This window comes from Falco cherrug, chromosome 4 (assembly GCF_023634085.1).
Source record: "Falco cherrug isolate bFalChe1 chromosome 4, bFalChe1.pri, whole genome shotgun sequence".
NCBI classification, from domain to species: Eukaryota; Metazoa; Chordata; class Aves; order Falconiformes; family Falconidae; genus Falco; species Falco cherrug.
In genome coordinates this window covers 30,134,939-30,159,361 of record NC_073700.1, presented here as the reverse complement: position 1 = coordinate 30,159,361, position 24,423 = coordinate 30,134,939, and the positions used below count along the sequence as shown (strand labels likewise).

The following is a 24,423-nucleotide window of genomic DNA, read 5'->3' as shown; positions in this document are numbered from 1 at the left end:
TGTGACTCTCCATGCCTTACACCTGAGCTGGGTTTAGGGCTCACACCTGTGTCAGCATTTGGAGGTTGCTGGGTCACGCCGGTGCCCACCAGGCTGCACAGTCACCTGGTGAGGACAGCGCAAGGAGAGTATCAGGCCCCTGGCAAATTCTCCAGTCATCTCTGCAGCGAAATACTTGAAAGCACTTCTGTTTCTCTTTGCCTCCAACTATCGCTCCTCTCCATCTCCTATTCCATCTCACTGCAGCTTTTTAATTATGCAGACAGCTCATTGCGGGGCTTCGCCTCTCGTTCACAGCCTTCCGTTCTGCTGTGCGGAGCACATCTTTCTACAGCTCCGAGAAGATCATTGCCCATGTGAAACGTGATGTCTCTGTGTCTCTGTCTTAGGGAAAACTCTGATAAACCTTAAAATGCAGATGCCACCAAGAAGAACCCTTCCACCTGCCCTGTCACACACTGATCCCCGGATTCCTGTAGACCAGGATGCAGGATGTGACCCAGCCCTATAGTGGTCACTGATATCGGCAAGATACTCCTTGGGCTGAGATGCTGCAGGGCTGGGTGCCAGGCAGGGCTACACGTATCAAAACTTGAAACGCTCCCAACTATCTACTTCTGCCCAATAAGTCATTGCATCAGAGACAGTTCCCTTACTGCAGACATCTCATCCTTGAGCCCTCTACAAAAGGCAGCACTTTGCAGTTCTCTGCCCAAAGATCTATTGTCAAACCAAAGCATTTAAAAAGAAATAGCTGTCCTTCTTCTCTTACTAATAATCCCAAATTTAACTATGTCCTACTTAACACCTCCTCTGAAACCAGGAAGCGAGATGCTATTTCTGCTGGCCTCAATAGGTGGACCCTGCTGAATCCCAGGGAACACACAGAGCAGATATCAGGCTGGGTTTAAATCCTGGGATGGATTGCTCAGGCAGCAGCCTCATTGCTCCTAAAGCCTAATCAGGAGCCAAGAGGAAGTGAGCACGAAAACAAAACAAACAAAAAATTAAGAAACACTTTGTACATTGCCCAGATCTTCTACATCAGGCCAAATTTGTACACCAAAGTTGCATTCTCTTTGCTGTAAAAATATATATCTGCCCCCTCTTCTGCCTCTGCGACCATATGGGGGCCTGAAATCACGCTTCCTCATGGGAATGAATCATGGAGCATCCACACTGACTTCCTACAGAGAGACTTCAAACATGAAATCAGTGGTAAAAAGGGAAAACGACCCTCCATATGGGCACAGCTTGGGATAAAACAAATTTTCCTTAGACTGGCATGAGACAGATTTGGACCACCAGCTACTGCCTAGCTCTGTGGGCTGACAGCCTCTTCTCCAAAGCCTTTAACACCAGTAAAAAGTCTCACTCTGAATAAACCCCTAGTATTAGAAGCGGCCCAGGACGCACATGGAAGCACGATCTAGGAACTTATTTGCAAATAAATGGCTCCCTTTCATTCCCCCGCAGATGTTCTGCCCAGTGTTTTCATCTTCGCTCCATAGCTGCTCCCTTTCTCCCTCTCTTATCTTTTCCTCCAGCATCAGCTGGTGGCAGCAGACTGGCTTGCTAACCAAAGAAGGGCTGGGCTCGTTTTGTTTCTTAAAGTCTGTGGCACTACAGGAACCCCCGCCGAACACTTGTTTTCATTAATGTTCCTCCCCAAGCCTGCCAACACAGCCTGGACTGTGCCAGGACACAGCAGAGAGGGGCAATTGGGCTGGTCCGGTGTGTTTCCAGATGGAGCACGAGCACCGCTTTAGGGATGCTGATGTCTCCACTCCATCACCTACCAGAAGGTGCCTGCTGCTCTCCTCTCCCACCGCCTCCAGCTGAGGGAGGGAAGCTGTCCACTGCTGCCGATCTGAGCTGCTTCACTTGGATTTCCTTGGGTGAATCCTGGGGAAATTGGAGCACCACCCGCCCACCGCTGTTCACTGATGCCTCCAGGAGGTTCATCCATAGGGCTCTCTGGGGAAGGGTGATGGACAGGGCACAGGGCAGCATCCCAGGGCACGTCCTGGCACGCAGGCGGGGGTGGCCTGGGCAGCGTCCAGGGTGGCAGCTGGGCGAGGGGGGGGGCCTTTCCAGGGCACCAGCACAATACGCAGCATTTTTAGGGTATCAAGTAGAAGAGACAAGGAGCATTTCTAGTCCCTTTCACACCCTCTGTGTACGCAGAGAGCCAAAACAACGGATTTCGGTGAGGAAGCACAAAGCTCCTGCAGTCCTGTCGGATGTGGTTCCTCAGACTCACCTGTTCAAGGTGAAATTCTGCTTTAATAATTCCTCATCCCCTTTAATAATTCCTCTTCAGACCCTCTGCCTACCTGAAACATGCCACCACATCTTCAGCTTGCAGAGGGAGCAAACCTGTCCCCAGACAGGCCCACGCTGCACCCTCCCAGTAACTCCCAGAGGGTAACTCTCAATCTCCACTGCAAACCAGTCAGTCCTGTTTCTCCTCTTCCTTTCCATTGCCATTAATATGTCGCAGATCTCACCTCTTGGTTTCTGTGCCCGTTACTCCCAGCAAATATTGTAGCCACCTCGTTTTCATAGAAGTGGTATCATGAGACTAAATCCTTATATTTTTTTGTGTGTGCATTCCCTAATTCCCCTCCTTTTGCACAGCACAGTCCAAAGATGAGACTAATGTAACTGCATTAGGACCAACAGCAAAGTGGCTGCTCGTAGCTCTGCACTGCTGCCCAAACAGGGGTCAGTGCTTTGTGGCTGACCAGCAGAGAGACAACAAGAGCCCAACACACAGGGCTTTCTCCAGACTGCTATAAATACCCAAACTTTAAGAAACTTTGCTCCTGTGCATTTATGCTTTGTGATGGCAGCACAAACTCAAATTAAGTGGCATCTTGGTCCCTTCTACAACACTGCCTCGTGTTTACAAAGGTGCAGAAATAACACCCTGACATTTGAATAGCCAGAACTCCAATAACAGGGGAATATTTTGCACCTGCAGTGAGCAGTTTGCTTTCTGAAAAATAACTGCACTGATATTCAGAGCATAACCCCACCAGGAGCGAGCCCCCGCAAAAACCCTGGTCAAACTGAAAGGGCAAGCAAAGTTGGAAAATGCAACTGGGAGTCAGAAGCAAAATTATTTGCCCCAGTCACACCGCAGGTCAGCAGCAGAACCAAAGAGGCCCCGGCTGCCAGCACAGAGCTCACTCACCATCAGCCTAGGGACACTGACTGATGCTGCCTGGGGGTCACCTACCTCCAGCCAGGCACCCAGCAGCCTCACATCAGCAAACAAACATCAGTGACAAACACAGAGAGGCCCAACACAGGTCTGCACCAACCCCCCCACCCCCGACAGGCTGGGTCTCAGCAACCCCCTGGCCACCTTGGCTCAGCTTGCTGTTCAAAGGGAACAGCCCGGTACAGCATCACCACAGCTATCCAGGACGGATTTAGAAACTTACACCAAGAGCAGAGTCTTCGTTTCCCAAAGGCCAGGTGGGACCACACAGTCACCTTACCTCCTCAGAGCAGAGACTTCTGCATTGCATCCCACCCCCGCTCTGCTGAACCCAGGAACACGTGCTTGGCTGAAGCCCATCTGGGGAAAGGCATCTTACTTTGATTAGAAAACACTACCATGTGGAAAGACTTTCCCTCTCCCCAGTAATTTGTTCTAGCAGCTAATCAACTTCATTCTTAAAAAGTTAACACCTATTTCCTCATTTCAATGTGTCTGGCTTCAACCTGCAGCTGTGGGCTTGGGCCATGTCTCTTCTCTCTGGCTTAAACAGCTCTTGGGTACCTGCCTGGTTTCCTTGTGGAGCTGTTTATGTATCGCTATACAATTTTCTTCAGCTAAAACAACCACAGTTGCTTAAAATCCAGTCTTAGGCATCACTTTGGGAATGTTTCCGTTCTGCTTCCCCCTGAGGACGTGCTGCTCCATGAAGTTTCCTGCAGTCACCTACCCCAGACACGCGCCTCTATTTTACATCCTTCTACACGGAGGCAATGGATCGTGGCCTCTCTGGGAAACGCAGCTTGGCATAACCAATTGAGTTCAGAAGCAGCATAATGATTGCTGCTGCTCACTGCAGATAAAGGCCGCTTGTGGCAAGCACCACGTCTCTGCTGTGACCAGCTTTAATCACAGCTGAGCTAAAGCGGAGGGCAGCCATCCCGGGGCTCTTCCACTCCCTCCCCAGCCTTAGCCCCTCTGATTCACTCACATCTGCCCTCTCCAACTCCTGGCTGTCTTCTCACCCTATTTTTGACCACCTCCTTCTCCCTTTTCCCCTCCCATCGTACTGATCGTCTCTTCATAAAACCACTAGCCTCCTAAAAAGTCAAAGAGTGACTGTGTGCGTGTTTCCTCATCACTGGCTCTGCCCCTGGTCTCCATCACCCTCACTGTAACCTCCTGCCCAGCTCCTCCTGGGTATGCCCAGGATAAACGCATCGATAAATGCATCATTATGAGTGCATTTAATAGCAACACCAGTCCTCTTTACCTTGCTGGTCAGTCAGTGGTCTGGCCACTAAGCCAAATATTAATTATTAAGTTTAAGTGCAATAGGTTTCTTAGGAAAAAAAAAAGCATTTTGGATCACGCTGTATTGGGACAGTATTTTTGTCTGGTTTTAGCTCAAGGCTTCCTCCAGGCAGGAGCCAGCTCTCTGAGGCTTGTGTGGTTCTGAACATGTTGATGGTGTACTATGAGCAACTTGCAAATAGCTAATTTAAGTTAATTAATGCAAATAAACTCTAATTACAAGCAGCAACCAGTTAAAACTGCACAGAGGGCATCTCTTGCACTTGGGGTAGCAGCCAAAGTGGAGGATGATGCCATTGCAAGGCTTCGGACTCCCTCTTGCCCTCCCCCCACCTGACCCTCAGGAAAGTTTCCCACAAAGGGGCTTCACGAGCAGCCGATGCTTCTGGGATAAGCTGCTGCTTCACCTCTTGGCCCGACGATGACAGCAGCAAATTAGGGCAATTTTTCCCCAGCGATGCTGTCAGTGCCTTAAGAGTGATGCAGGTCTTGGGGGCGGCAGGCTGCGGCACACAGCGAGGGTCTTGTCCTGGTGCTCACTGACCCCACTGCAGGTGGGCATCTGTGGCCACCTTGGCTCCGGCAGGACATTTCTGCTGGCCCTTGCAAGGCACTCGGCTGTGCTGGGTGTGGGGACAGCACGGGGGCTGCCAGGACCACTACAGCTCCTGAGGCTGTAAACTATATATTTTTTCCTAATTTCAGTTTATGTCACTTAGGGACATGCTTGGGTCCCAGCCAGGGTATTCCTGGTTCCTTCCATCTAGGGATGGCAGAACTGAGGGATCAAAGCACTGAAGGGATCAAAACACGAAAGCTGGAATGAATGAAGAGATGAGAAACGGAGATGCACTCCTTTAACATGATTAACCTTTCCGAGAGCAGATAATGTTCCCAAATTAAAGGACATCATGGGACACAGAGACGCATCCAGGTCATGTGGGAGAGATGAATGAAGCATCAAGGCAAATGCAGACGCGGCTCCCATGGAGGAGATGGCATCGGTCGCCGGCATCACAGTATGTAACCAGCGCTGTGGTCCCCAGGCACCCACCCGTCGCGATTGCTGGTGGCGAGCAGAGACGACGGGGCCGGTGGCCGCCGGGTGCTGTCACCTCGCCCAGCCCCGGGCTCGGTCGGCACCGCGCCGCCCCCCGCCGGGTCTGACGGCTCTCGCCGCTCTCCCAGGCTCCAGCCAGCCGGGCGGGATCTGCCACTGTCACCAGCCTGCGACCCTCCCCGGACACCTCCCCCCCCCCCCCCCCAGCCTGCGGAGCCGCCCCCGCCCCCCCCAGGGCGCCCCCGGCGGTTGCCCCGCGCATCGGCGGGAGGCGGCTCCCGTCGGAGGGGCTGAGCCCCCCCCTTTGCTCCCCCTTTTTCTTCCTCCTCCTCCTCCTCCTCCTCCTTCTCCTCCTGCCGCCGCTGCCGGGCTCCGCTCCGCCTCGCCAGCCCCGCGCCGGGTGCCCCGGCCCTGCCGCACCTCCCCGGCTCCGCAGCCCCGGCCCGGCGGGCGGTGAGTCCTGCCCCGCTCCCCGGGGGCTGGGGGCGCGGGGCCGCCCCCCTCGGCGGGAGGGCACAGCCCGGCGCGGCGGGGAGGGGAGGGGGGCGGCCGGCGGCGGGGGACGGCGGGAGCCCCCCCGGCGGGGCAGCGCAGGCTCAGGGCATCTCCGCGGGTGATGGGCAGCGCTGCCCGGGTGATGGGGGCCGCGCTCGGGGCGTCCTCCCCCGGCGGGTGGCGGGTCACGCGTAGGGCTGCACCGTCGCCGGGGGCGGGGGTCCGAGCCCGGGGCATCCCCCGGCGGGGGGCGGGGGGCCGCGCTCGGACCGCTCTCCTGGAGTGCCGGGTCCCTCCCTGGTGCAGCCTCCCGGGGGTCTGGGGTGCCGGCGCCGTGCCCGATGCGCCGTGCCGGGGTGCTGGGGGCCGTGGTCCTTCCCCACGCAGCAGCCACCCGCCGCGGGGGGCAGCAGCATCTGCCCCTTCTCCAAACCAGCGGGCCCGGGGGGCCCGGGTGTCCCAGGCGCGGGACCCGTTCCTGCAGCGTTTCCAGAACATGCCTCTCCCCCAGCAACCCTCCGGGCTGGCACAGCTGGCTGGTGGCCAGGGCACCGCTTGGCCACTGAAGGATCTTGGGGTTGGGGTCTGTTGCTGTCCCCCCCGAGCCATGCTGCCTTTGTGGCCACAGCACTACCCTGGACCCCCGACCCCCTCCTCCTCGGCTATAAAATGCACATAAACATCCCCACCTGGCAGTACCACCTAACAAGCACTTGATGCCTTGGGAGGAGGCACAGCATAACAGGGCATTTACACCGCCTGATGAACCACTTCTGTGCTCCAGGGAGTACCTACCACAGCCATACCTGTTCGGGGGTTCATCTGTATGGAAAACGCAGCTTCTTTCCTGGCGAATGCTGGGCTTGTCTCGCAGAAACCATTTAGCCTGTCTAGACAACTACGATAAAGAGCAAAGTGCCCGGAGCTGTGAATGAGGAGAGCACGGGTATCTCTGCAGTGTGGGGTTTGTTGTACAGCCCTGGTGGGTGTTGCTCCGTCCTTTTGGGTCTTTGGCTACTAAATGCGCAGCAACCGGCTAGTAGATTGTAGAGGTTTGTTTCGTGTCAGAGTAAGGGAAGAAGAACGCAGCCAGCCGATCGCCACACATATGCACGGGGGAAGCACCGCAGAGACTTTAACCAGACTAAACTGAACACAGAAAACACTGAAAATGATGCATAAATGGGAGAGGAGGGGAAAAGCATATATCATATACTGTCAGCTTACTTCCTGGAGCGTAGCACAGAGGAGCTCATGAATGTTTGTATGACGCTTAGAGAGCCTCAAATAGACGGCACTAAGGAAAAGGTAGTGTTATGTATGAGCACAGAATAAATAACATCCTGAGAACAGAAGACTGAAACTAGGGATAATGTATGCCCTTAATACATATTCAAATGAAGAAAAGTATATGGCAGAAAGCAGGCTTTAATGCAAAACAAAACTAAGGGGAAAGTGGATGTGTAGGTGTTCTTAAACACTTAAGAACACTTAAACATACTTAAACAAGAACAGATAGAAGCATCTGTCTCCAGCTTAAGTATTTAATGACATTTATAAATCTAGTCTTTAATCCTGCAAACTTTTCTGCATACAAGTTGTACATCTGACTTGTCCAACAGTCCAAGTAAATTAGTGAGGAAGATTTGTGTGAGGGCAAACTTCCAGGACTGAGCCTTGTGGCACTAACATTCCGACATGACGGGTAGATTCTCCTCCCAGTAAGCGCATGTGTGGACCCCTGAAGGTTTCCACAGCACCAGGAATGATTCTTTTTGAGAGGGACCTCAAAAACCATCTGGTTTTGAGTCACAAACATGTTCTACAGACATTACACACAACTGTTACCGGGACTTGGCAGTGCACGGGGCCAAAAGGTTTTATCTAACTTTATAGTCTGGCACAGACACAGGTCTGACTCTGTTTTGTGGCCATTTAATGCACAGTGAACAGAAGATGCTATGGCTCCTTGTGGGTCCAAGCATGGGGATGATCAGGGCCAGGGTGTATTTTCTCTGTGAGCAGAAGAGATCGATTCTGAGAAGCGCAGAGCATCTTGAAGTGCCCCCCCAGCCCCTGAGCGTTGCCACATTTCAGGTCTGACCCTGGCGAAAGAGGTTTGCTCTGAGCCCAGCAGCTGGGCTTCTCCAGCAGGCAAAGCCTGGCTCTGTGCAGGGGGCTGTGTTGGGGTCCTCGAGGAAGGAGCTGCACTAGTGAGAATTTTCTTTGGACCAGAATTAAATGCCCTCACACTTCTGTGTCCTCCCTCTGTCCCATCCCACTGGACTTTTTTACCCACTGGGAGTTCAGCTTCTCAGTCAGGAAAAATCTCTTTCTATACATGTCAACGAATAAATTGAGAAAATTGCTTTCGGGCTGTCATCTGCGTGATACTGGCAAGGAGAGACTGCTCCTAGAGTAGCAGGAGCAGGCACCAACTGCAAATCTCAGGAAAAGAGCTATTAAGCAACTAGGGCATGTGTTGATAATTAGTTAACGCTTGTTATGTTTGCTCTGGGCTCTTCATGTCTGTTGACTGGATATGAATTTTCTGCACTATCGCTGCTTGTTTACGGTACAGCACCTAACTTGGGCAATTAATCACTTTTAAGAGACTCTGCTAATGTCCCTCTGACATCCAAAGAGCCCAGTTAAGTGACTCTGCCTCTAAATACTGCACAAGGGCTGAGGGGGGAAGGAAACAGAATGAGTCTCCTCCTGTGCATCTGCAGCCTGCAGTGCGTGTATGCTTTGAGAGAGTCAGAGTTAGAAATTACTTACAAGTTGACTTATAAAATAAACAACTTTAGAATAACCAGCTTAATATATATATATAAATACAATCTGTTCAACGCAAGGGCCAAATTCCATATAATACCAAACAAATCCATTATGTAGTGAGTGCCTTTCTTTGGACCTGTACAACATGGATTTTCTGCACACAAGCCCATTTCTATCTTGTTGAAATATCCCAAATGAACTTGCACTGTGTGATACCTACTGCCTTGGCTTTTGAGAATGACACTGTTACTGTCAGCCCCAGACATATCTATCCAAGAAAGCAATGTCAATATAATAAAGAATAAATGACATATCTGAAAATTACAAAAAGAATAATTCATAGGTAATTTTCAATTACAGAGAATAATTTATAGGTGCCTGATTTGCAAAGAGAATAATTTATGAGTAACCTCAATTGCATATAAAGCACATTTACAGGTTACTGTGAGAAAGGGAATATACTGACTGCTCAACTTTCATGTGCTGAGACTGGGTTTTGGGGGCATTTCTGGTGAAAACACCCACCATGAGAAAAAAAATGCATCAAATTCCATAGTAAAAAGATTTGTGTAATATGTCCAGTCTGATCTGAAACCTTTGTATGTTACCAAAAGCCAGAGTTATGGCCCGTGTTGTCCTCGGAGCTCCTGCCTCACATCACACGCCACAAGCAGAGAAGCCACAGCTGGGTTCCTACAACCCCACTGCTGGAAAAGGCTGTCCCAGCCATGGACAAGGGGCCAAGTGCCAAAACCTTTGGGCTATGGGTGTCTCCATTGCACTGCACGGATGTGGTGATGGATAATATGAAAGATATGAATAAGAGAAATGAGAGGGAAGCCTCCATAAACTGGATTAGGATTCCCCGCGCAGGCTGGCCCCCTGTTAGGGACCCTGCAGGCGTCAGGAGGGCACAAGCTCATGTTTCACGCTTCACGGATGGGTATCGCTCCTTCATATGATCCAATACGGGTCGTCCTGGGTTTGGAAGAATTACAAGGTTAGCAGATGGCTGCAAGGTGGAATGACAAAATGCAGTTTAGGAATAGGATGGTTTTTTCTAATGGTAAAAGTAGAGAATGACACATGAGTGGATGTGGTGAGTGTGTCCAGCTGCAGCAGATCTTTACATTATTATTTTCCTTAAAGCATTTCCTCAGGTGAAACAACAGGTTATTGGCCTTTTAAATAAAAATATTTACTTTCTCCTCCTCAGGACCTGCTAGTCAAGTCCTATGGCTTGTCATTAAACAAGAGGCCAAATTAACCACTTTTTACTTTAAAGACATGTCGTCTCCTTCCTATATACCTGAAGGGCAGAAGGATGCATTGGTGCTTCCACTTCCCTACCACCTCAGCATCTTAAAAACCAAGGGAAAAAAAGATATCAACGCTCAAGTGCCATTGCCCCATGGAGCACTGCATCAGGGAGTTACACAAGGCACCCTCAACACAAAAGCCAAAAATTACAAAGCCCTTTTGCACTACTTCAGTTAATGAAACTCTATATTCGTAGAGTAGATCAAACACAAATAACATCTATGATAGTTAATGTTGTAAAACGGCCTCTTTTTTAAACTGCTAGAGCTGTTCATAAAATTTTTCTGAAGCATGAATTTTCTCCAGTCAAGTATTTTAGAAAAGCTTGTTGAAGAGAAGTAATTGTGTTGGATTTGAGGAGCGTAAAGGGCTGCTGCTGTTCTGTTGGAAGCCAAACCAGACCCGCCAGGAGGAGGAGGCACGCGGCGCTCCAGACTGGGCGTCGCAAGTGAATTCCTGTGCTTCAGCTTTCAGACGGCTAAAGGGTAATCATGGACATCCTTGGGCACAGCGGACATCACAAAACACCCATGGTTACAGATGGGACTGTCTGGAGCAGGGTGAATGTCCCTTTTTAGGAAGCCTTGGGAAACAATGTATATCCCATAGCTTTGGGTTCACACCATATTCCATGCGAGAGCCTGGGGGAACACATGCCCAAATACTGTGTGCTCATTGTATTTGCTGTTGCATACATCCACTCTGTGCTGCTTCCCATTTAGAAGAGAAAAATCCATTCATTTTCTAACCAGCTCCTCCTCCCCCAGACCCACACTCCATTTATTGCCAGGAAGCACAAAGGAAAGTGGCTCAGGCTTCCCAGAAACCTTCTTTGACGAGCTCACTCTCAGCCTGGACCAAGTGCAAAGTCTCTCCTTGATTTCCCTGGGAGCAACAGGCAGTCAGTACCTCGCAGGACCACATCCTGCAGGACCATGATTTTAATATTGCTAATTGTTTCCTAGTGAACGTTCTGCATGCGACCAGAAAAACTATGTTTGTATTTCCAGTTTGTGCAGAACAAGTGAAACGTTAGCCCTAGGAAAACCCAAATCTTCACCCCAGCCCAAGGCAAAACGCCTGATGACCTGGCGGGGTTGGACTCTCGGTTCATCCTGCCAAATCTGTAATCCAGTCAGAAGCGTAGAGATGTGGGTGACAAAATGCAGAACAATTTCACACGAACTCTTGTTGCTGCCTGTAAAAACCAGCTGAAGCAATCTGGACATGTTTTGGGCAATAAGAAGAGGTGGCCGAGAAAGCATCACAGATTTTATTTCTAAACTTTCATTGGATGAGGGCCCTTGTACCACTCCAGAGCCCACCATGCCATCTGCTGTCAGCCTTTAATGCTAGCGCAATACAGAGCTTGCAAAAATAAAGCTGCTTACCCGCTCCCTCTCCTAGGCTATACACCCTTAGTGCCAAAAAAGCTCAGAAAACCCCAGTCTTTTGTAAGGCCAGCTTATACATACATACAGCTCCCCAAGGGTTGGATGTAAAGAAATCCAGTGTTAATTTAATGGGCTGCCACCTTCCTCCTAGGGTGAAACTACCAGAGCCTTCTCTGCGTAAACTGAGGAAAGCTTTTGGCTCATGTTGGTACTATTCTTTAAATATTGAATTTTCTTGTTATACTGCTGCCCTCAAGGGCCACTGAATGGCACTTACCTGCCAGAGCCAGGCTGCAGAGAAACTTAAATTATAGACTTAACCAGTTCCTCCTCAAAATATTTTACCTCTTTTTTTTTTTTCTTTTTCTTTTTTTTTTTCTGTGATTGAATGATGATGTTAGAATGGTGATGGTCAGCAGCTGATACATTTATCCACCCAGAAAGCTTGAAAGCTTGTCTGGTTTCTTTTAAGTTAGCATTAACTTGCCTAACAGAAGTTCATACTTATTGCTAGAAACCCTGTGCTTTTATAAACCCGTGTATTCGTCATTCTGCCGTACACAGGTGGAGCACTTACCTGTGGTAGGCAACTTTGTCCAAAGGACTGCTTCAAAATGCTCCCAGTTTGACTTGGCATGGTCTCCTTACAAAAAAAGAATCTTTGGGGAAATCCAGATGTGGGTTAGCCATAGGGGTTGTACTTTGTTTCCTCTTTTTTCTCCCTTTTCCCAAGAGGTCTACTGGAACCTCCGTAAGTGCATACACTGCAGTGGGAAATAGGTGCTTGACTTATGCAGCTTTGGAAAACGCTGGCCTGAGAAAGAACCCTGGAGAGGGTATTTCTGGGATGCGCCAAATTAATTTCTTCCTGCTGCAGGATTTCATTTGCTCTTTATTTACCACTTCACATCATTACTGGCGCTCTTGATGCTAACATGGTTGACATGAAGTTATTCACGAGGTGACATGATGGCAGCAGGCCCGTGCACATCTTGCTAGAGGGGCAGCACCAGCAAACCCCAGTGTCACCCACCAAGTCCCACCTGTAGATCAGGCTGGGCGAACCCTCCCACATCTTGCAGCCTGACAACAGCACTGTGAGCTGGCAGAGGGCCCAGCTCAGTACCTAAGAGTGAGGATTAAAAGCTGTTAAGAGGAAGTTGTCAACAGCGAACAGCTGCTTTCACTGGTGTCAGGGAAGTCAGAAGTTTAGGCTACTGATAGATAAATAAAAGCCAAGATCTACCTCTTCTTTCCTGCCATGGACCTATGCCTTCAAGAGCCCCAGGGAGTGTGTTTTAGCCCAAGCAAGCAGGCGCACCCCACCTTTCAGCATCATGAGGGCCAGTGCAGCCAGTTGCACAACACACCGAGGTATTTCCTGTGTTCTTGGGACTTCAGGGTAGAACAATAACAACAAAAAAAATCTCACTATTTATTTGATTTAATACAGACATCTGGTAGCAATAATGGGGCTATGCATTCTTGAGCACCATCTACTGGTACATTGTCCATAAACCAGTGACATACGTGCAGACGTAGAGCACCCTATACCAGCTACTCTCGCGTAAATGCATAGGGCTCCTGACCAGCACTACGTACAGCATTTATAAGCTCCCAATCAAACCTTGCAGCTGGGATCTTGGGGCAAACTCCTTTGAAAGCAAAGCGTGAGAAGGTTTCCAGGCCCCTCGTGAGGCCACGCACCCATCGTAGTATCCCCTCCTGCAGGCAGTGCCACAGCTGGCGGGTCCCTCCACGATGCTGCAGTGCAAACACGCTCAGGAATTCAGCTTCGGGCCCCGGGCTCTGAAGGACGCGCTGATCTCCACCAACCCAGCCCTGCAGGAGCTCTATGCCAAAGCTTTCTCCAGGGCGGAGAAGCTGTTCCTCTCGGAAGCCTACAACCCGCAGAGAACGCTCTTCTGCACACTGCTCATCCGGACAGCTTTTGACTGGCTCCTCAGCCACCCCGATGCCCCTGAGGACTTTGAGACATTCTATCACGCCATGCTAAGGAGGAAGCAGAACTTCTATCGGAAGCATATTTACCTGCAACCTATAGGTAATGTGGGCATCTTCACTGAGCCACCTGGAAAGATGCAGGAGGGAGGTGGGTGGTGCTGAATGCTATTAACATGCTCTTCTTATGACTAACCTGCAAAATGCAATTGCTGTAGCAAAAATAAATGTAATACCAAAGGCTCTGATGTGCCCCCAGTCTAGAGTCACAAGCCACGATGACAACCATCAGTAGACCTGCCTTGTAAATGGTATGTGTGCTCCTGGGTGAGGCTTGCTGTGAATATATGTGTGCATACATATAAAACAATATATGTAAAACAATGCTGGCTAAAACAGCATTTCAAGAGCTGTTCATTAAAAACGGTTCATTAAAAACAGCCACCCTTTCCCACATTAATCTTTCTGCATGACTTAAAGAGGAGACAACCTTCCTAGCACACTGCTCTGCTAACGACACAGCATGCTAATGCCTCGAGCTGGCTCTCAGAAAGAGCCCCCTCCTCTCCTCCATATCTGTGTATAACCATTTAGAGATGCCTGCCACATCCCAGAGTAAGCAATTAATTTCAGAATGAACCAGGCTTCCTCCTCCCCAGTTGCTGTGGCCAACCCCACAGAACCCCTTCAGACCTTCGGGTTCACCCTGGCTTTAAGGAACTGATAACAGAGCTTCTCTTCTCAGACTTAATCGATGGGCCTGCTGGGCTCTCGCTGCTGGATTCCCTTCAGAGCTGTGTTGAGTCTTTCTTCCTGGGACTCCGTGTGAAGTGCCTTCCCTCCATCCCCATCTCTTCCATTCACTGCTGCTATCGCCACAGCCGGGACTCAGACAGGGTGCAGCTTCATGCAGGTAAGGACCTGGGATGGGGAGCCTGTAGAGACACCAGCTTGGCAGGAGGGCACGAGCCCTCCCTTCGGAAACGTCTGAAATAGCCCTTCATTGCCTGAGCAGGGAGGGGATGAGGAAGGGAGTGAAAAGGGAGAAATCCTGTTCCCATGGAAAACCCAGAGCGCTGAGGCTGGAAACAGGAATAAAAAAACAAAGTGACTTTCATCACCTTTTCCTCTGCTGTTTGTATTTTTCAGTGCTGTTAGTTTAGGTCCAGCTCTGCAAAGCGATCGGCCCAGCTCCGCGGGAAGGCACTGTTTATTTGGTGTAGTCTGCCTTCTCCCATCTCTTGTCCAGAGCCAAAGTAAATTACTGGCTGGCTGGCACAGGTGGGGAACTCGCCGGCCTTTCATGTTAGGAAATTGGGTTCAAGTGTCATGCAGCTCCCCAGGGAAATGGGTTTGTCAGCTGCCAAACTCACGCTGCACGAACATCCATCTGGGACAAGCTGTTTGCAGGTACCACAGGCAGCACGTGCTCGGCACAGACCCAAGGCTGCAGCTATGCGGCTGCTCTGGCTCAGGTCTGAAATGCCTGTAGGGGAATTCTTCTACTTCTAGGTGCTTATTTCCAGGGGTTAGTACAGAATTCACCTACATCTCTGCCCTTAGCTCTGCTTTGTTTTAACTCTGTGCTCAGCCCCACTTCCAAAGTCAGGTCTGTGTGTACTCTTATTTGAACGGTCGGGCTACACAGCCGTGATTCTCCATCCAAGATGCTGAATCCAGCAGCTCTGCCCACCTGTGGCTTGGATTACATGCTCCTCCCCACAATTCTGTCTCTTGCATGCCTTCCAGGGGTGCTTCATTTTAATCAACATCTCTCTTGTATTTGTCCAGATGGGGTCCTGAATTTCTTGAAGAACAACAAGCCCATGGATGCCCTGTGTGTCCTTGGACTCACTCTGCTGGACCTTTACCCATGTGAGACCTGGAGCTTCACATTCAGCAAATTCCTGCCAGGACAAGGTAGGGTTGGTGTCCCATGATCTCCTAGCACAGCATGTGAATAAGGCAGCACTGTACCCAAAAGCCTTCCCTGGGAGACTGGAATAGCCAAATCTTATCCTTAACATTTTATTCACTTCCTGAGGAGAGGAACTAGGTTTTCCCAATTTAAAATTAGGGGAGTCAGGGCTCCTGACCTGGACAAAGGTAACTGAGGTGCTACAGACCTTTTGGGAAGTGGGTCTTATCACAGCCTGTGTGCTCGATGGGGCTGTGCTACATCAGCTTTCTTGTCATGCTGCCTAAGGTGAGAGACAGTTGTAAGAGAGCTGATGCCTAACTTGTATGCACCTCTTTTCACAGAAGTGGGAGTCTGCAGCTTTGCCAGATTTTCTGGGGATTTCCCCCAGGCTGGCTGCAGCAGCTTGAACCCACTCACGCAGAAGGAACGGTTGTGCGAAGTCAGCAAGGAAAGCAGAGAGCGGACACTGCCGTTCAGCGCCCAAGAGATGGTCCAATGCTGTAAGGTAGGACCAGCAATCTCCTGCACCCCGTAGTTCTTGCCATGTAGGGTTAAATATTTCAGGCCCAGGCATAATCCGTGTCTCAGCCCAGTGAAACAGGCATGAGGCTCTGCTCCCAGAAGATGCAGACAATCACAGCCAGGTCCACACACTTAAAGCAGTCCTAAAGAGCTGGTATTTCAGTGCACCACACAGACAGCTCTTACTCCCCTTGCTGCTGGAGCAAACCGTAGCATCAGCTGTATAGCGAGGCTACAGGACTTACCTTACGTCACGGAGCAACCCTGAGACAAAGACTGCCCAGCTCCCAGGCTCTCATTTGTCAGGCGATGCATGTGCAGTAGGATCTGATAGCCGGTAGGGTATATGGAGGTTAATCAGAACATCTAGCAGTGCTGTGTGTTAACTAATGGATGGCTGGGGAGGGGTGACTGTGTCTTCCTCAGACGCTGGTATCCGTAAGGGCAGAGGATCGCTTGCCAGACCTGCTTACATGGATGGATGAGAAAAATACCTCAGAGTTTGCACGTACATTATATACAGATGCCCTTAAACCCCATTCATCTCCAACACATCCTCTTCACGAGTGCTGTCCTCCCTGGTGCCAGGATCTCCCCTGTGCCCCCGTGTCAGCTCTGCTTCCAGTGTTTCTCCTAAAGCTGGCCTGGGCAGAGCAGCTGCACCAACACCTTTGATGCCATTTCTCCCTGCATCCCCTGGTATCTGCTCAGGTTTTTCTAGTGTGAGGTCTCTTCCTGTAGCAATTTCAGGTGATGTTAGGTGGCAATGGGAGGAGGGGGGGGAATCCTCCATTCTCAGTCTTTTCATGGCTGCCAATTCCCAAAGCAGTCACGCTTGGCCAGCTGACTCCAGCTTGGATTTTGCTTTGGCACAAATATCAAGAGCGTCTGCTCTGGTAGGACACAGATCTATTATTGCCAATAGCTTCTTACAGATTTCTCACACGGATTGTGCTGCTCTTTTCAGACCCCAGAGGGACTTAAAACACAGAGACACAGACACACACACACCCCCTACTGCTGTGGACTTGTTATCTACAGGGTCTTCCCACAGCTGCTTCTAAACAACACATCCACGCTTCCTCCTCCACCACCATACAAATGCGGACATTGGGTTACCTGGGAAGAGGGGAGCCACGTTCTCCTTTCATCTTGGGAAAGCCTGGGCTGGAGCACTGGCAGGGCTGAGCAACAAGTCAGTTATAGACTGCTGGGGAGCAGGGGAGCTGGAACAGCAGAGAAGGAAGAAGAGGGGGCAGTGGAAGCAGGAATGACCATGCACTGCTGTGATTCTTGCTTTCCTGAAAGGTGACCTGCCACGAGATCTGCCACCTGATGGGGCTGGGGACCTGCCGCTGGCTGCAGTGCATCATGCAGGGCGCGCTGAGCCTGGACGAAGCCCTGCTGCGGCCTCTGGAGCCATGTCCCATCTGCCTTCGGAAACTGCAGCATGTTGTGGGCTTCAAACTCGTTGAGCGCTACAGGGTGAGAGACAGACCTGCCAGCCCTCCCTGGGGCCGGGGGACATAGCAGGGAGAAGAGCGGCTCACTCCAAACCACAGCGTTTGTTACATGGGCGCGTCAAATGCAGATGCTTGCAGTGCAAGGTGCTGAGAAAGCAAGGTTACACCTCACAGGGGTGGGTGCTGTACACACAGTCCGTGACTAACGTAGCACTTCATGTCAGCTCTAGGGCTTTTGGCTGTTCACAACAAGGGATGGCGCAGCAGTCCGGCCACGTTTTGCTGCTCCTGACAATGAAGTGGGGAGGGCAGGCAGGTTTCAAGCCAGAGCGGCAGCGAGCACAGCCATTCCCACATCTGTGCCACCACAGTTTTCTGGCTCTCAGGGGCTGCTAGTGACAGGGAGAAAATACTAAGTGCATACTTTGCTGCAGTTCCTCTGTTTAAAAGTATGAGAAAAGATCCCAGATTATTACCCTCTAATAAGTGGAGGGTCCCAGACTCATCTTTTTTCTCTTCTCTCCCATCTGTAAAACTGCTAGCACCACATTTAGACAACACCAAAAATAGTGCTAAGGTGCCCTTAGCTCTAGAAAGGGTTTTCTACCTCTGCTGTCTAAAAAGCAGGATTTGGTAGCCAAACGGCTGGTAGAACAGAAATAATGTCATCGTTCTCACTTGGCACTCTGTCTTTTCCCTGATTATAATTTCTGTCTGACACACATCATGTTCAGAGACAGGATTTTCCATAGCTGCCTATTTTAAAGTCTGTGGGTTATATTTGTAACAAGATATGTGCAGAATGAGAATGGGGATGCCTCTAGTTTCATTCAGCTTGGAATCAGACACACGGAAACATGGCAAAGGACTTGGGGGAACTCAAATTTGTGTGGTTTTGCTGCTTGCCTGTGTGTCTGCGGCAGTGTTAGACCTGCCTCTGACTCCATGGCTGTTTGGTCCCTGCTTCTAAGAGGTGCTAAAATTGCCCAGGCTACCAGAGGAATAAAATCTGGTTTATTTAAACACCCAGCCTGTTAGCATCCCCCTATTTCTTTCTAGAAGAGAACTGCCATCAGCATTAAGCTTTTCTAGAAACATTTTTGCCTTTACACCTGCAGCAAATACTGTAATTGGCTTAGCATCCCCTGGTGACAGTGAACACAAACCTTAAGAAAGGATACACTTGCCAAATAGCACATCTGCTTCCCTGACAAGGAAAAGCTCATCTAGATATAGTACAAGCTGGTATAAAAGAGTTGTGATAATCTCTTTAAGAGGCTTTGCTATAGCACTGAGAGGAAATATAAATGCCAGAGATGAATTAAATAGTTAAGGAACCTGACAGAAGAGAGCATAAAGCATTTGGAGACAATGTCAGAGAGCAAAGTTACTTGTTAAGCATGTTTTGAGAGGTCGTGGCTGGCCAAGCCCAAATCTGAAGTCACATTTCCCTTTGGAAAACTAGCCTGGATCCCCACCTGCCACATAACGGCCCCAGACGCTCATCATAAACACAGGAAATGCCAGACATAAAGCTGTTCCTCGCCAGGAGCAGGTAACGCTGCTGATGTCTGCGCCTGAGACACGGTGATGTGCAGAAGAGCATGTGGGACAGGAAACCAGTCCTTACACAGGAGGAAGAGCCCCTCAGTTTATTTATCTGAGTTGCAGTCAGAAACACTCTATTTTTTCATCACATTTGCTTATTCCAGAGTGAGTCATCTTGAAAACTGAAAGCAAACCCATTCTCATGGTGTTTCCCCACCACAGCCAACATTTCCACCTGCTGCTTCTGCAGCATCCCAGGCTGTTCTGCACATGGCACCTGGGTCAGTGTGCAGCGGCCACATTGCAGAAGAAAACCGTGCTCGAGCTGCTCGGAGAGGCTGGGTTAGCTACACCCTCACCATGGTGTTAATCGCAGCGTGTGCTCTCGGGCGCAGTGTGGCTGCCTTGCTGCTGGGGATGACAGCGCTGCCACGGCAGAGGGGGTTGAAAAACTTCCAGTGCCAAACCTGGAGCCTTTTGATGGGTCAGACAACAGGTTTCATTCTTAGTGACTTACCTGGGGTTGAGCATCCACTTCAAATGCTCTTGCCTGCAGGTAATCCAAACCCATGAAGGGATTAATTCATTTCTAGTTAATTAGGGGAACACAAAAAGAGGCTGTAGCCCTGCAAACCCTTCCCAAATTCAAATCAATAAACCACTCAAAGGATGACAGACAGGAAAGATCTTGGGGCTTTGGTAGTGATCTTGAGTTGCTCATCCCCTCCTTTCACCTTACCTAATCCAAATGTACTGTTTGCACATCCTTACCTCCACAGCTTTTTCTCTTCTCGGGAACTGGGTTAAGTAGCAGTTGTGATTCCTTCCCAGTTTCACTGCTCCTGGGAATTTTAAGAGACATAATATCATGGGCTGGTTGCAGCTTTCAAATAGCTTTGCTGTCCCCTTCCCTAGCCCAGCTCCTATTGCAGCTTCTGGTGCCGCCTTTGTTTTTTAAACAGGGAGGGGAGGGCTACTGGAGGTGGGATGAGGCAGGAAAAAATTGTCCCTTTACATTTTTTCTTGCCTCAGAGGAAGGGGGCAGGGTGGATTAACTTAGCTGAAAGAGTCCATTTTATTCTTGTATGAAATTCTTCCCTGAGGCTTCACGAGCAGACTGAAATGAGAAGCAGGGCCGATTTCTCCCACCCACTCAATTTGAGCTCTTTATCCTTTCTGTCACTTGCCTGAAGAGAGAGCAGTAGGGGAGGGAAGGGGGAAGGAGCAGCGGCAGAATGGAGCTTGGTGGGGCCGTGGGGCTGGAGACGTGCCCGCTGCTCCAAGGCACAGCTCACCCCACGCACGGACCCAGCGCAGCCACATCGCAGGTTCATGCTCTGTCACTGCCGTTTCCTAAAGCAACCGCAGGGCTTTGCAAAGGTATCAGCTAGGAGCTGCAAAAAGTAAAAAGAAAGAAATAGGCCACAAGGGTGTGAAAAAGCTGAAAAACACACCAAACACCCCCCCCCCCAGACACCCCCCCAACACGTGCCAACAAGGCAGACAAGGAGATCACCTTTTATCCAGGGATGACTGGAGCATTGCGATTCATTCCCCAAAGCATAAGGAATAAATGTGCCAGAAGCAATCTGTTACATGGTAGCACTTAATATTTAAAAAGGAAATTGTCTCAGACATTTTCCTTTCATGAATTCTTTCCTGGAGCCCAGCCTTCCCACTTGTGCATTTCATCTCGAGAGGGTAAGAGCTATTCTTAGGAATAAAATGCACGTTACCCCAGGAGTTAACACCACTATGAAACAAAATTCTTCACTGCTATCTCAGGAGCCTTTACAATGACACAGCTTCCTCCAGAGAGGCACTAGTTTGGCTCTCATGGAGATCACACCCACACAGCAGGGAGAGGGTTTGTGCTGTTTTCTCCTGCCATCCTCAAGAACAGGGCAGATACAGCCCACATATGACTGCAGGCAGCTCTGCCACAGACACAGACTCCAAAAACACAGGACAAGAGAAAGCCCCTGCTCCACAAGGTAGCCATGAGCTGTCTGAATCCATATGCTGGAGAGAGGACCATAGCATCTGTAGCTGAGGCACCCAAGACAAACATTGGGAAAGGTGTACCTGCTTTCTCTCACTCTCTAAAACAAACCTTTTTTGCCTCTCATCGCAGAAGCTCTATGCTTGGACACAGACGGTGTTGTCCACATGGCCAAGACAGGAGTCAGCAGACCTGTCCACCTCGGAGGACATCCTTCCCTTCAGCTCAGACTCTGGGATGTGCTGCGAGAACGACTCTGAGGCGGTGACCTCCTTGTCCGAGCCGCTGACGCCAGACGCTTGCAGCCAGGCCCTGTCCCTCGGCCAGGAGCTGGAACAGGACGAGCGCTTGTGTTTGCCGGCCGAGGCGCACAGACAGCCCCAGCTCACCGGGCCCCCCAAGTGCACAGATGCCATTAAAGATTACGAGCTGTGGCTGGAGATGTGCATCGCTGCCCTAGAGAGGAACGTCTCCGAGGAGGAGCTGGCTCAAGTAGACCAGACCGTGGATGCCCTGGCTAAGTGGGAAATGTTTACAGGACAACTGCCCGCTATGAGGAAGGCCCTACCCTTCGCTAGGGACAACACCGGGCTACGGAAAGTTCTCGGAGACAAATTTTCCTCCTTGCGGAGGAAACTGAGTTCCAGAAAACTGTCCAAAGGGGAATCATCCCCTCATCGCTGGCGGTGGGAGGAAAACTAGGCTGGGGTCTGCCTTGGGTTGGGCCAGCTTTGCTCCCATAGCTTTGGTTACATTACTGCTCTGCTTCTGACCTTTCTCACCACAACTGCCCACAGGAATAAAAGGTGTTTCTTTTTCTGAGATTGCTAGATTATTTTTGATGTGATCAGTTCTTCTCTGAGGCTTTTTCCTGTGCTGGTCTAAAAGGCAGTGCTACTCCAAACCCACACCAAGTCCTATGTAGGCGCTTGTATTTTCTTGCCACAGTTCATTCGGTCTAAAGTCAGCTGGGAAGAGGTCCCTGCTAAACACTAGACACGTTCACAGAGAAGCTAAATATGTTCACATAGAAGCTTGGGTCATCTGAATGCACAGATGTACATTAAACCAGGGCAGCTCTCCCCTGCGCAGAGCTCCCCGCTGCTCAGCATTTCAGCCTGAAGCACAGATGATACTCTTCCCTCTCCTCTCCCCCCATACCAAATGTTCATCTCCATTCTGGTGGCTGCCCCATCAGCTGGAGGTTCTGCTGAGGGCAGGAGGGCAACTGAGGCTGACAGACACACTAGGAGTAGTGGGGGAGACAGCAGGCACAGAGTCAGCGAGTAAAGCAGAAAGATCCCTGGCAGCTCCTCTGCCATAAAGAACAGCGTTAGCGTGATGACTGTCTTTTGGCGGACACTCGAGGGGATCTCCTGAGGTGCTTCAGTTCAAAGCCAGGCTTGGAGCCACGAGCTGTAACATCTCACATCCTCTGTAGACTGGCACAGGAGAGAAAACCCTTTGAAAACATTCACACACTCATTGACTATTAACTGAAAGGGGGGAATTACACATGCATTATTCTCTTTCTGCCTTGAGAACTTAAAACCCTGGTCCTCTCCCTCTTCTCTGTTCCCTAAGCCACCCACTCACCAGGAACCGGTGCCGTGCTGGCTCCAGGAGCTGCAGAGCCCGTCTCCCCAGTGCTGGGGCATGCTGTTCCTCTCTGGCTATTTATAGCCGGAGCTCAAGAGGGCAATGGGTTTGAGCTCTGTAAGAGCAGCAGGCTGGGGGAAGGCTCTCTCCATCCCCAGTTCACTCAGACCTCAGCACTGATAACGCACTCGGTGGCTCACAGCTACGTGGCCGTGCTTTGGTTTTCTCCCATCCAAAAATATCAGCAGGCAGGACTGGGTCCAGTTCAGCTGGGAGGAGAGAGGATCTAACCACGCAGTAACCCTGCAATGCATTTTTGGGGCGGGAAGGGAGAAGATCAGGGGAAGACGTTTGAGAAAAGCTTGAGATTTACACGTGCAGGTGAGCAGAACAGATGATCTCGTAGTAAATTCAACTGGATTTGAGAAACACAACTGACTTCACATCCGCATGATTCATAAGGGGAGAAAAAGGGAGTTCTGGCTTCGGGACTGATGACGGCAATTCCTGGAAACATTTTTTCCAGGCTGCGCGCCTGGCCTGGGCGCAGGCGCTGTGCGGCGGAGCCGCTGCTGCCGCCCTCTCCTGGCAGCCTCAAAGGCGGTGGGGTTCTCATCCAAGACATTCTTCCCAGCAGCAGAAATTTTCCAAACTAATCCTGCTTGAATTACAAATCCATGTACTGCCCCATACTTGCTCTGTTGTTGCCTTAACAGATTTACTATTTTAAGCAAGAGATTACATGTTGTCCAGCCTTGTTCGCTCTTGCTTCTGTACTGAACAATTATGCTGAACTTTAGGAACTTTCCAGAAAGGGGCCATAAACTCTGGATGACAATACTGCCTAAGGGAAATGGGCAGCCTTCTATCACAACAAATCCAAAGACAACAGAGAAAAGGGGTGGCACAGAAACACACTCAACTTCTGGCAGAAGTCAGCGATGGGGAACCTCCCTATGTGATGCTTGACTCACGTACGCTCTGTTGTGAAAGCATGAATTTCTGCCGGAGAGCTGTTGCTTACCAATAATGGGCATTTTTGACAGCATCACTGACAGAACCACCACTTACCAGCTCAGCTTGTCCAGAAGTGCTCCAAGTAAGAAGTAAATGAGCACGGTAACTCGCAGCTTCACCTACTCGCATAGGCAGCTCAGCAGGGTCCACAGGCAATATGCAACTTTGCAGTGAAAGGCAGAAAGTAGCTGAATACACTTTTAAAGTTCTTGAGCAGCTGGAGGAGAGAAGATCCATGCACTATTACCCCACAGGTTTTTGTTCATGCAAGAACACTTCCGTGGAGCTAGCTACTCTTCACCTCAGCAAAGGTTTCCAGCACTACTGCTGTACATTACAGCGCAGTGCAACATTTTATCCCAGGGTCTGAAAGTACTTAAGATCACAAAGTCTAAGGAGTAAGGAGGCAACCTGCGTCACAGAGGAATAAAGTGACTGGCCAAGGTTACACAGAAAATTAAGGTGATAACCAGGACTAAAGCACAAAGGTGCAATTCCTACTCTTCTCTGCATGTATCAGAGTTGTAGAGGGGCAGAAAACAGCTGATGGGCATTAGGAGTAAACCAAATTGCAGGTAAACCCCTAAATAAGATTTCCTGCATTTTAAGCAGCAGGTTTCCAGGGAGGTAACTTGGAAAGGTATGGGAACAGGAGCGTAACTTTCAGCTAATGAGCTGCCAAGCTGTGAAACAAATACAGATGAGATACTTGGGAGTCATTTTAGAAGGTCAAGCTGCATGATCAACCATCTGCAAGTAGTAGGGTACTCTATATATAAATGCACCCCCCAGAAGT

General features: G+C 50.1%; 1 protein-coding gene across 2 annotated transcripts; it reads left to right on the top strand.

Annotated features, from left to right (window-relative positions):
• Nucleotides 1-5,969: 5,969 nt before the first annotated feature.
• Nucleotides 5,970-21,785, top strand: AMZ1 (archaelysin family metallopeptidase 1). Of its 2 annotated transcripts, XM_055709914.1 has the most exons (7): nucleotides 5,970-6,056; nucleotides 13,325-13,658; nucleotides 14,301-14,468; nucleotides 15,347-15,475; nucleotides 15,818-15,981; nucleotides 17,307-17,483; nucleotides 21,144-21,785. In XM_055709914.1, exons 2-7 carry the CDS (start codon nucleotides 13,355-13,357, stop codon nucleotides 21,711-21,713), a joined length of 1,512 nt encoding a protein of 503 aa, XP_055565889.1. In that variant the 5' UTR covers nucleotides 5,970-6,056; nucleotides 13,325-13,354; the 3' UTR covers nucleotides 21,714-21,785. The 2 variants fall into 2 exon arrangements, with proteins under 2 accessions (XP_055565889.1, XP_055565890.1); XM_055709915.1 differs by lacking the exons at nucleotides 5,970-6,056; nucleotides 15,818-15,981; nucleotides 21,144-21,785 and having other exon boundaries at nucleotides 13,086-13,658; nucleotides 17,307-17,695.
• Nucleotides 21,786-24,423: the final 2,638 nt, after the last annotated feature.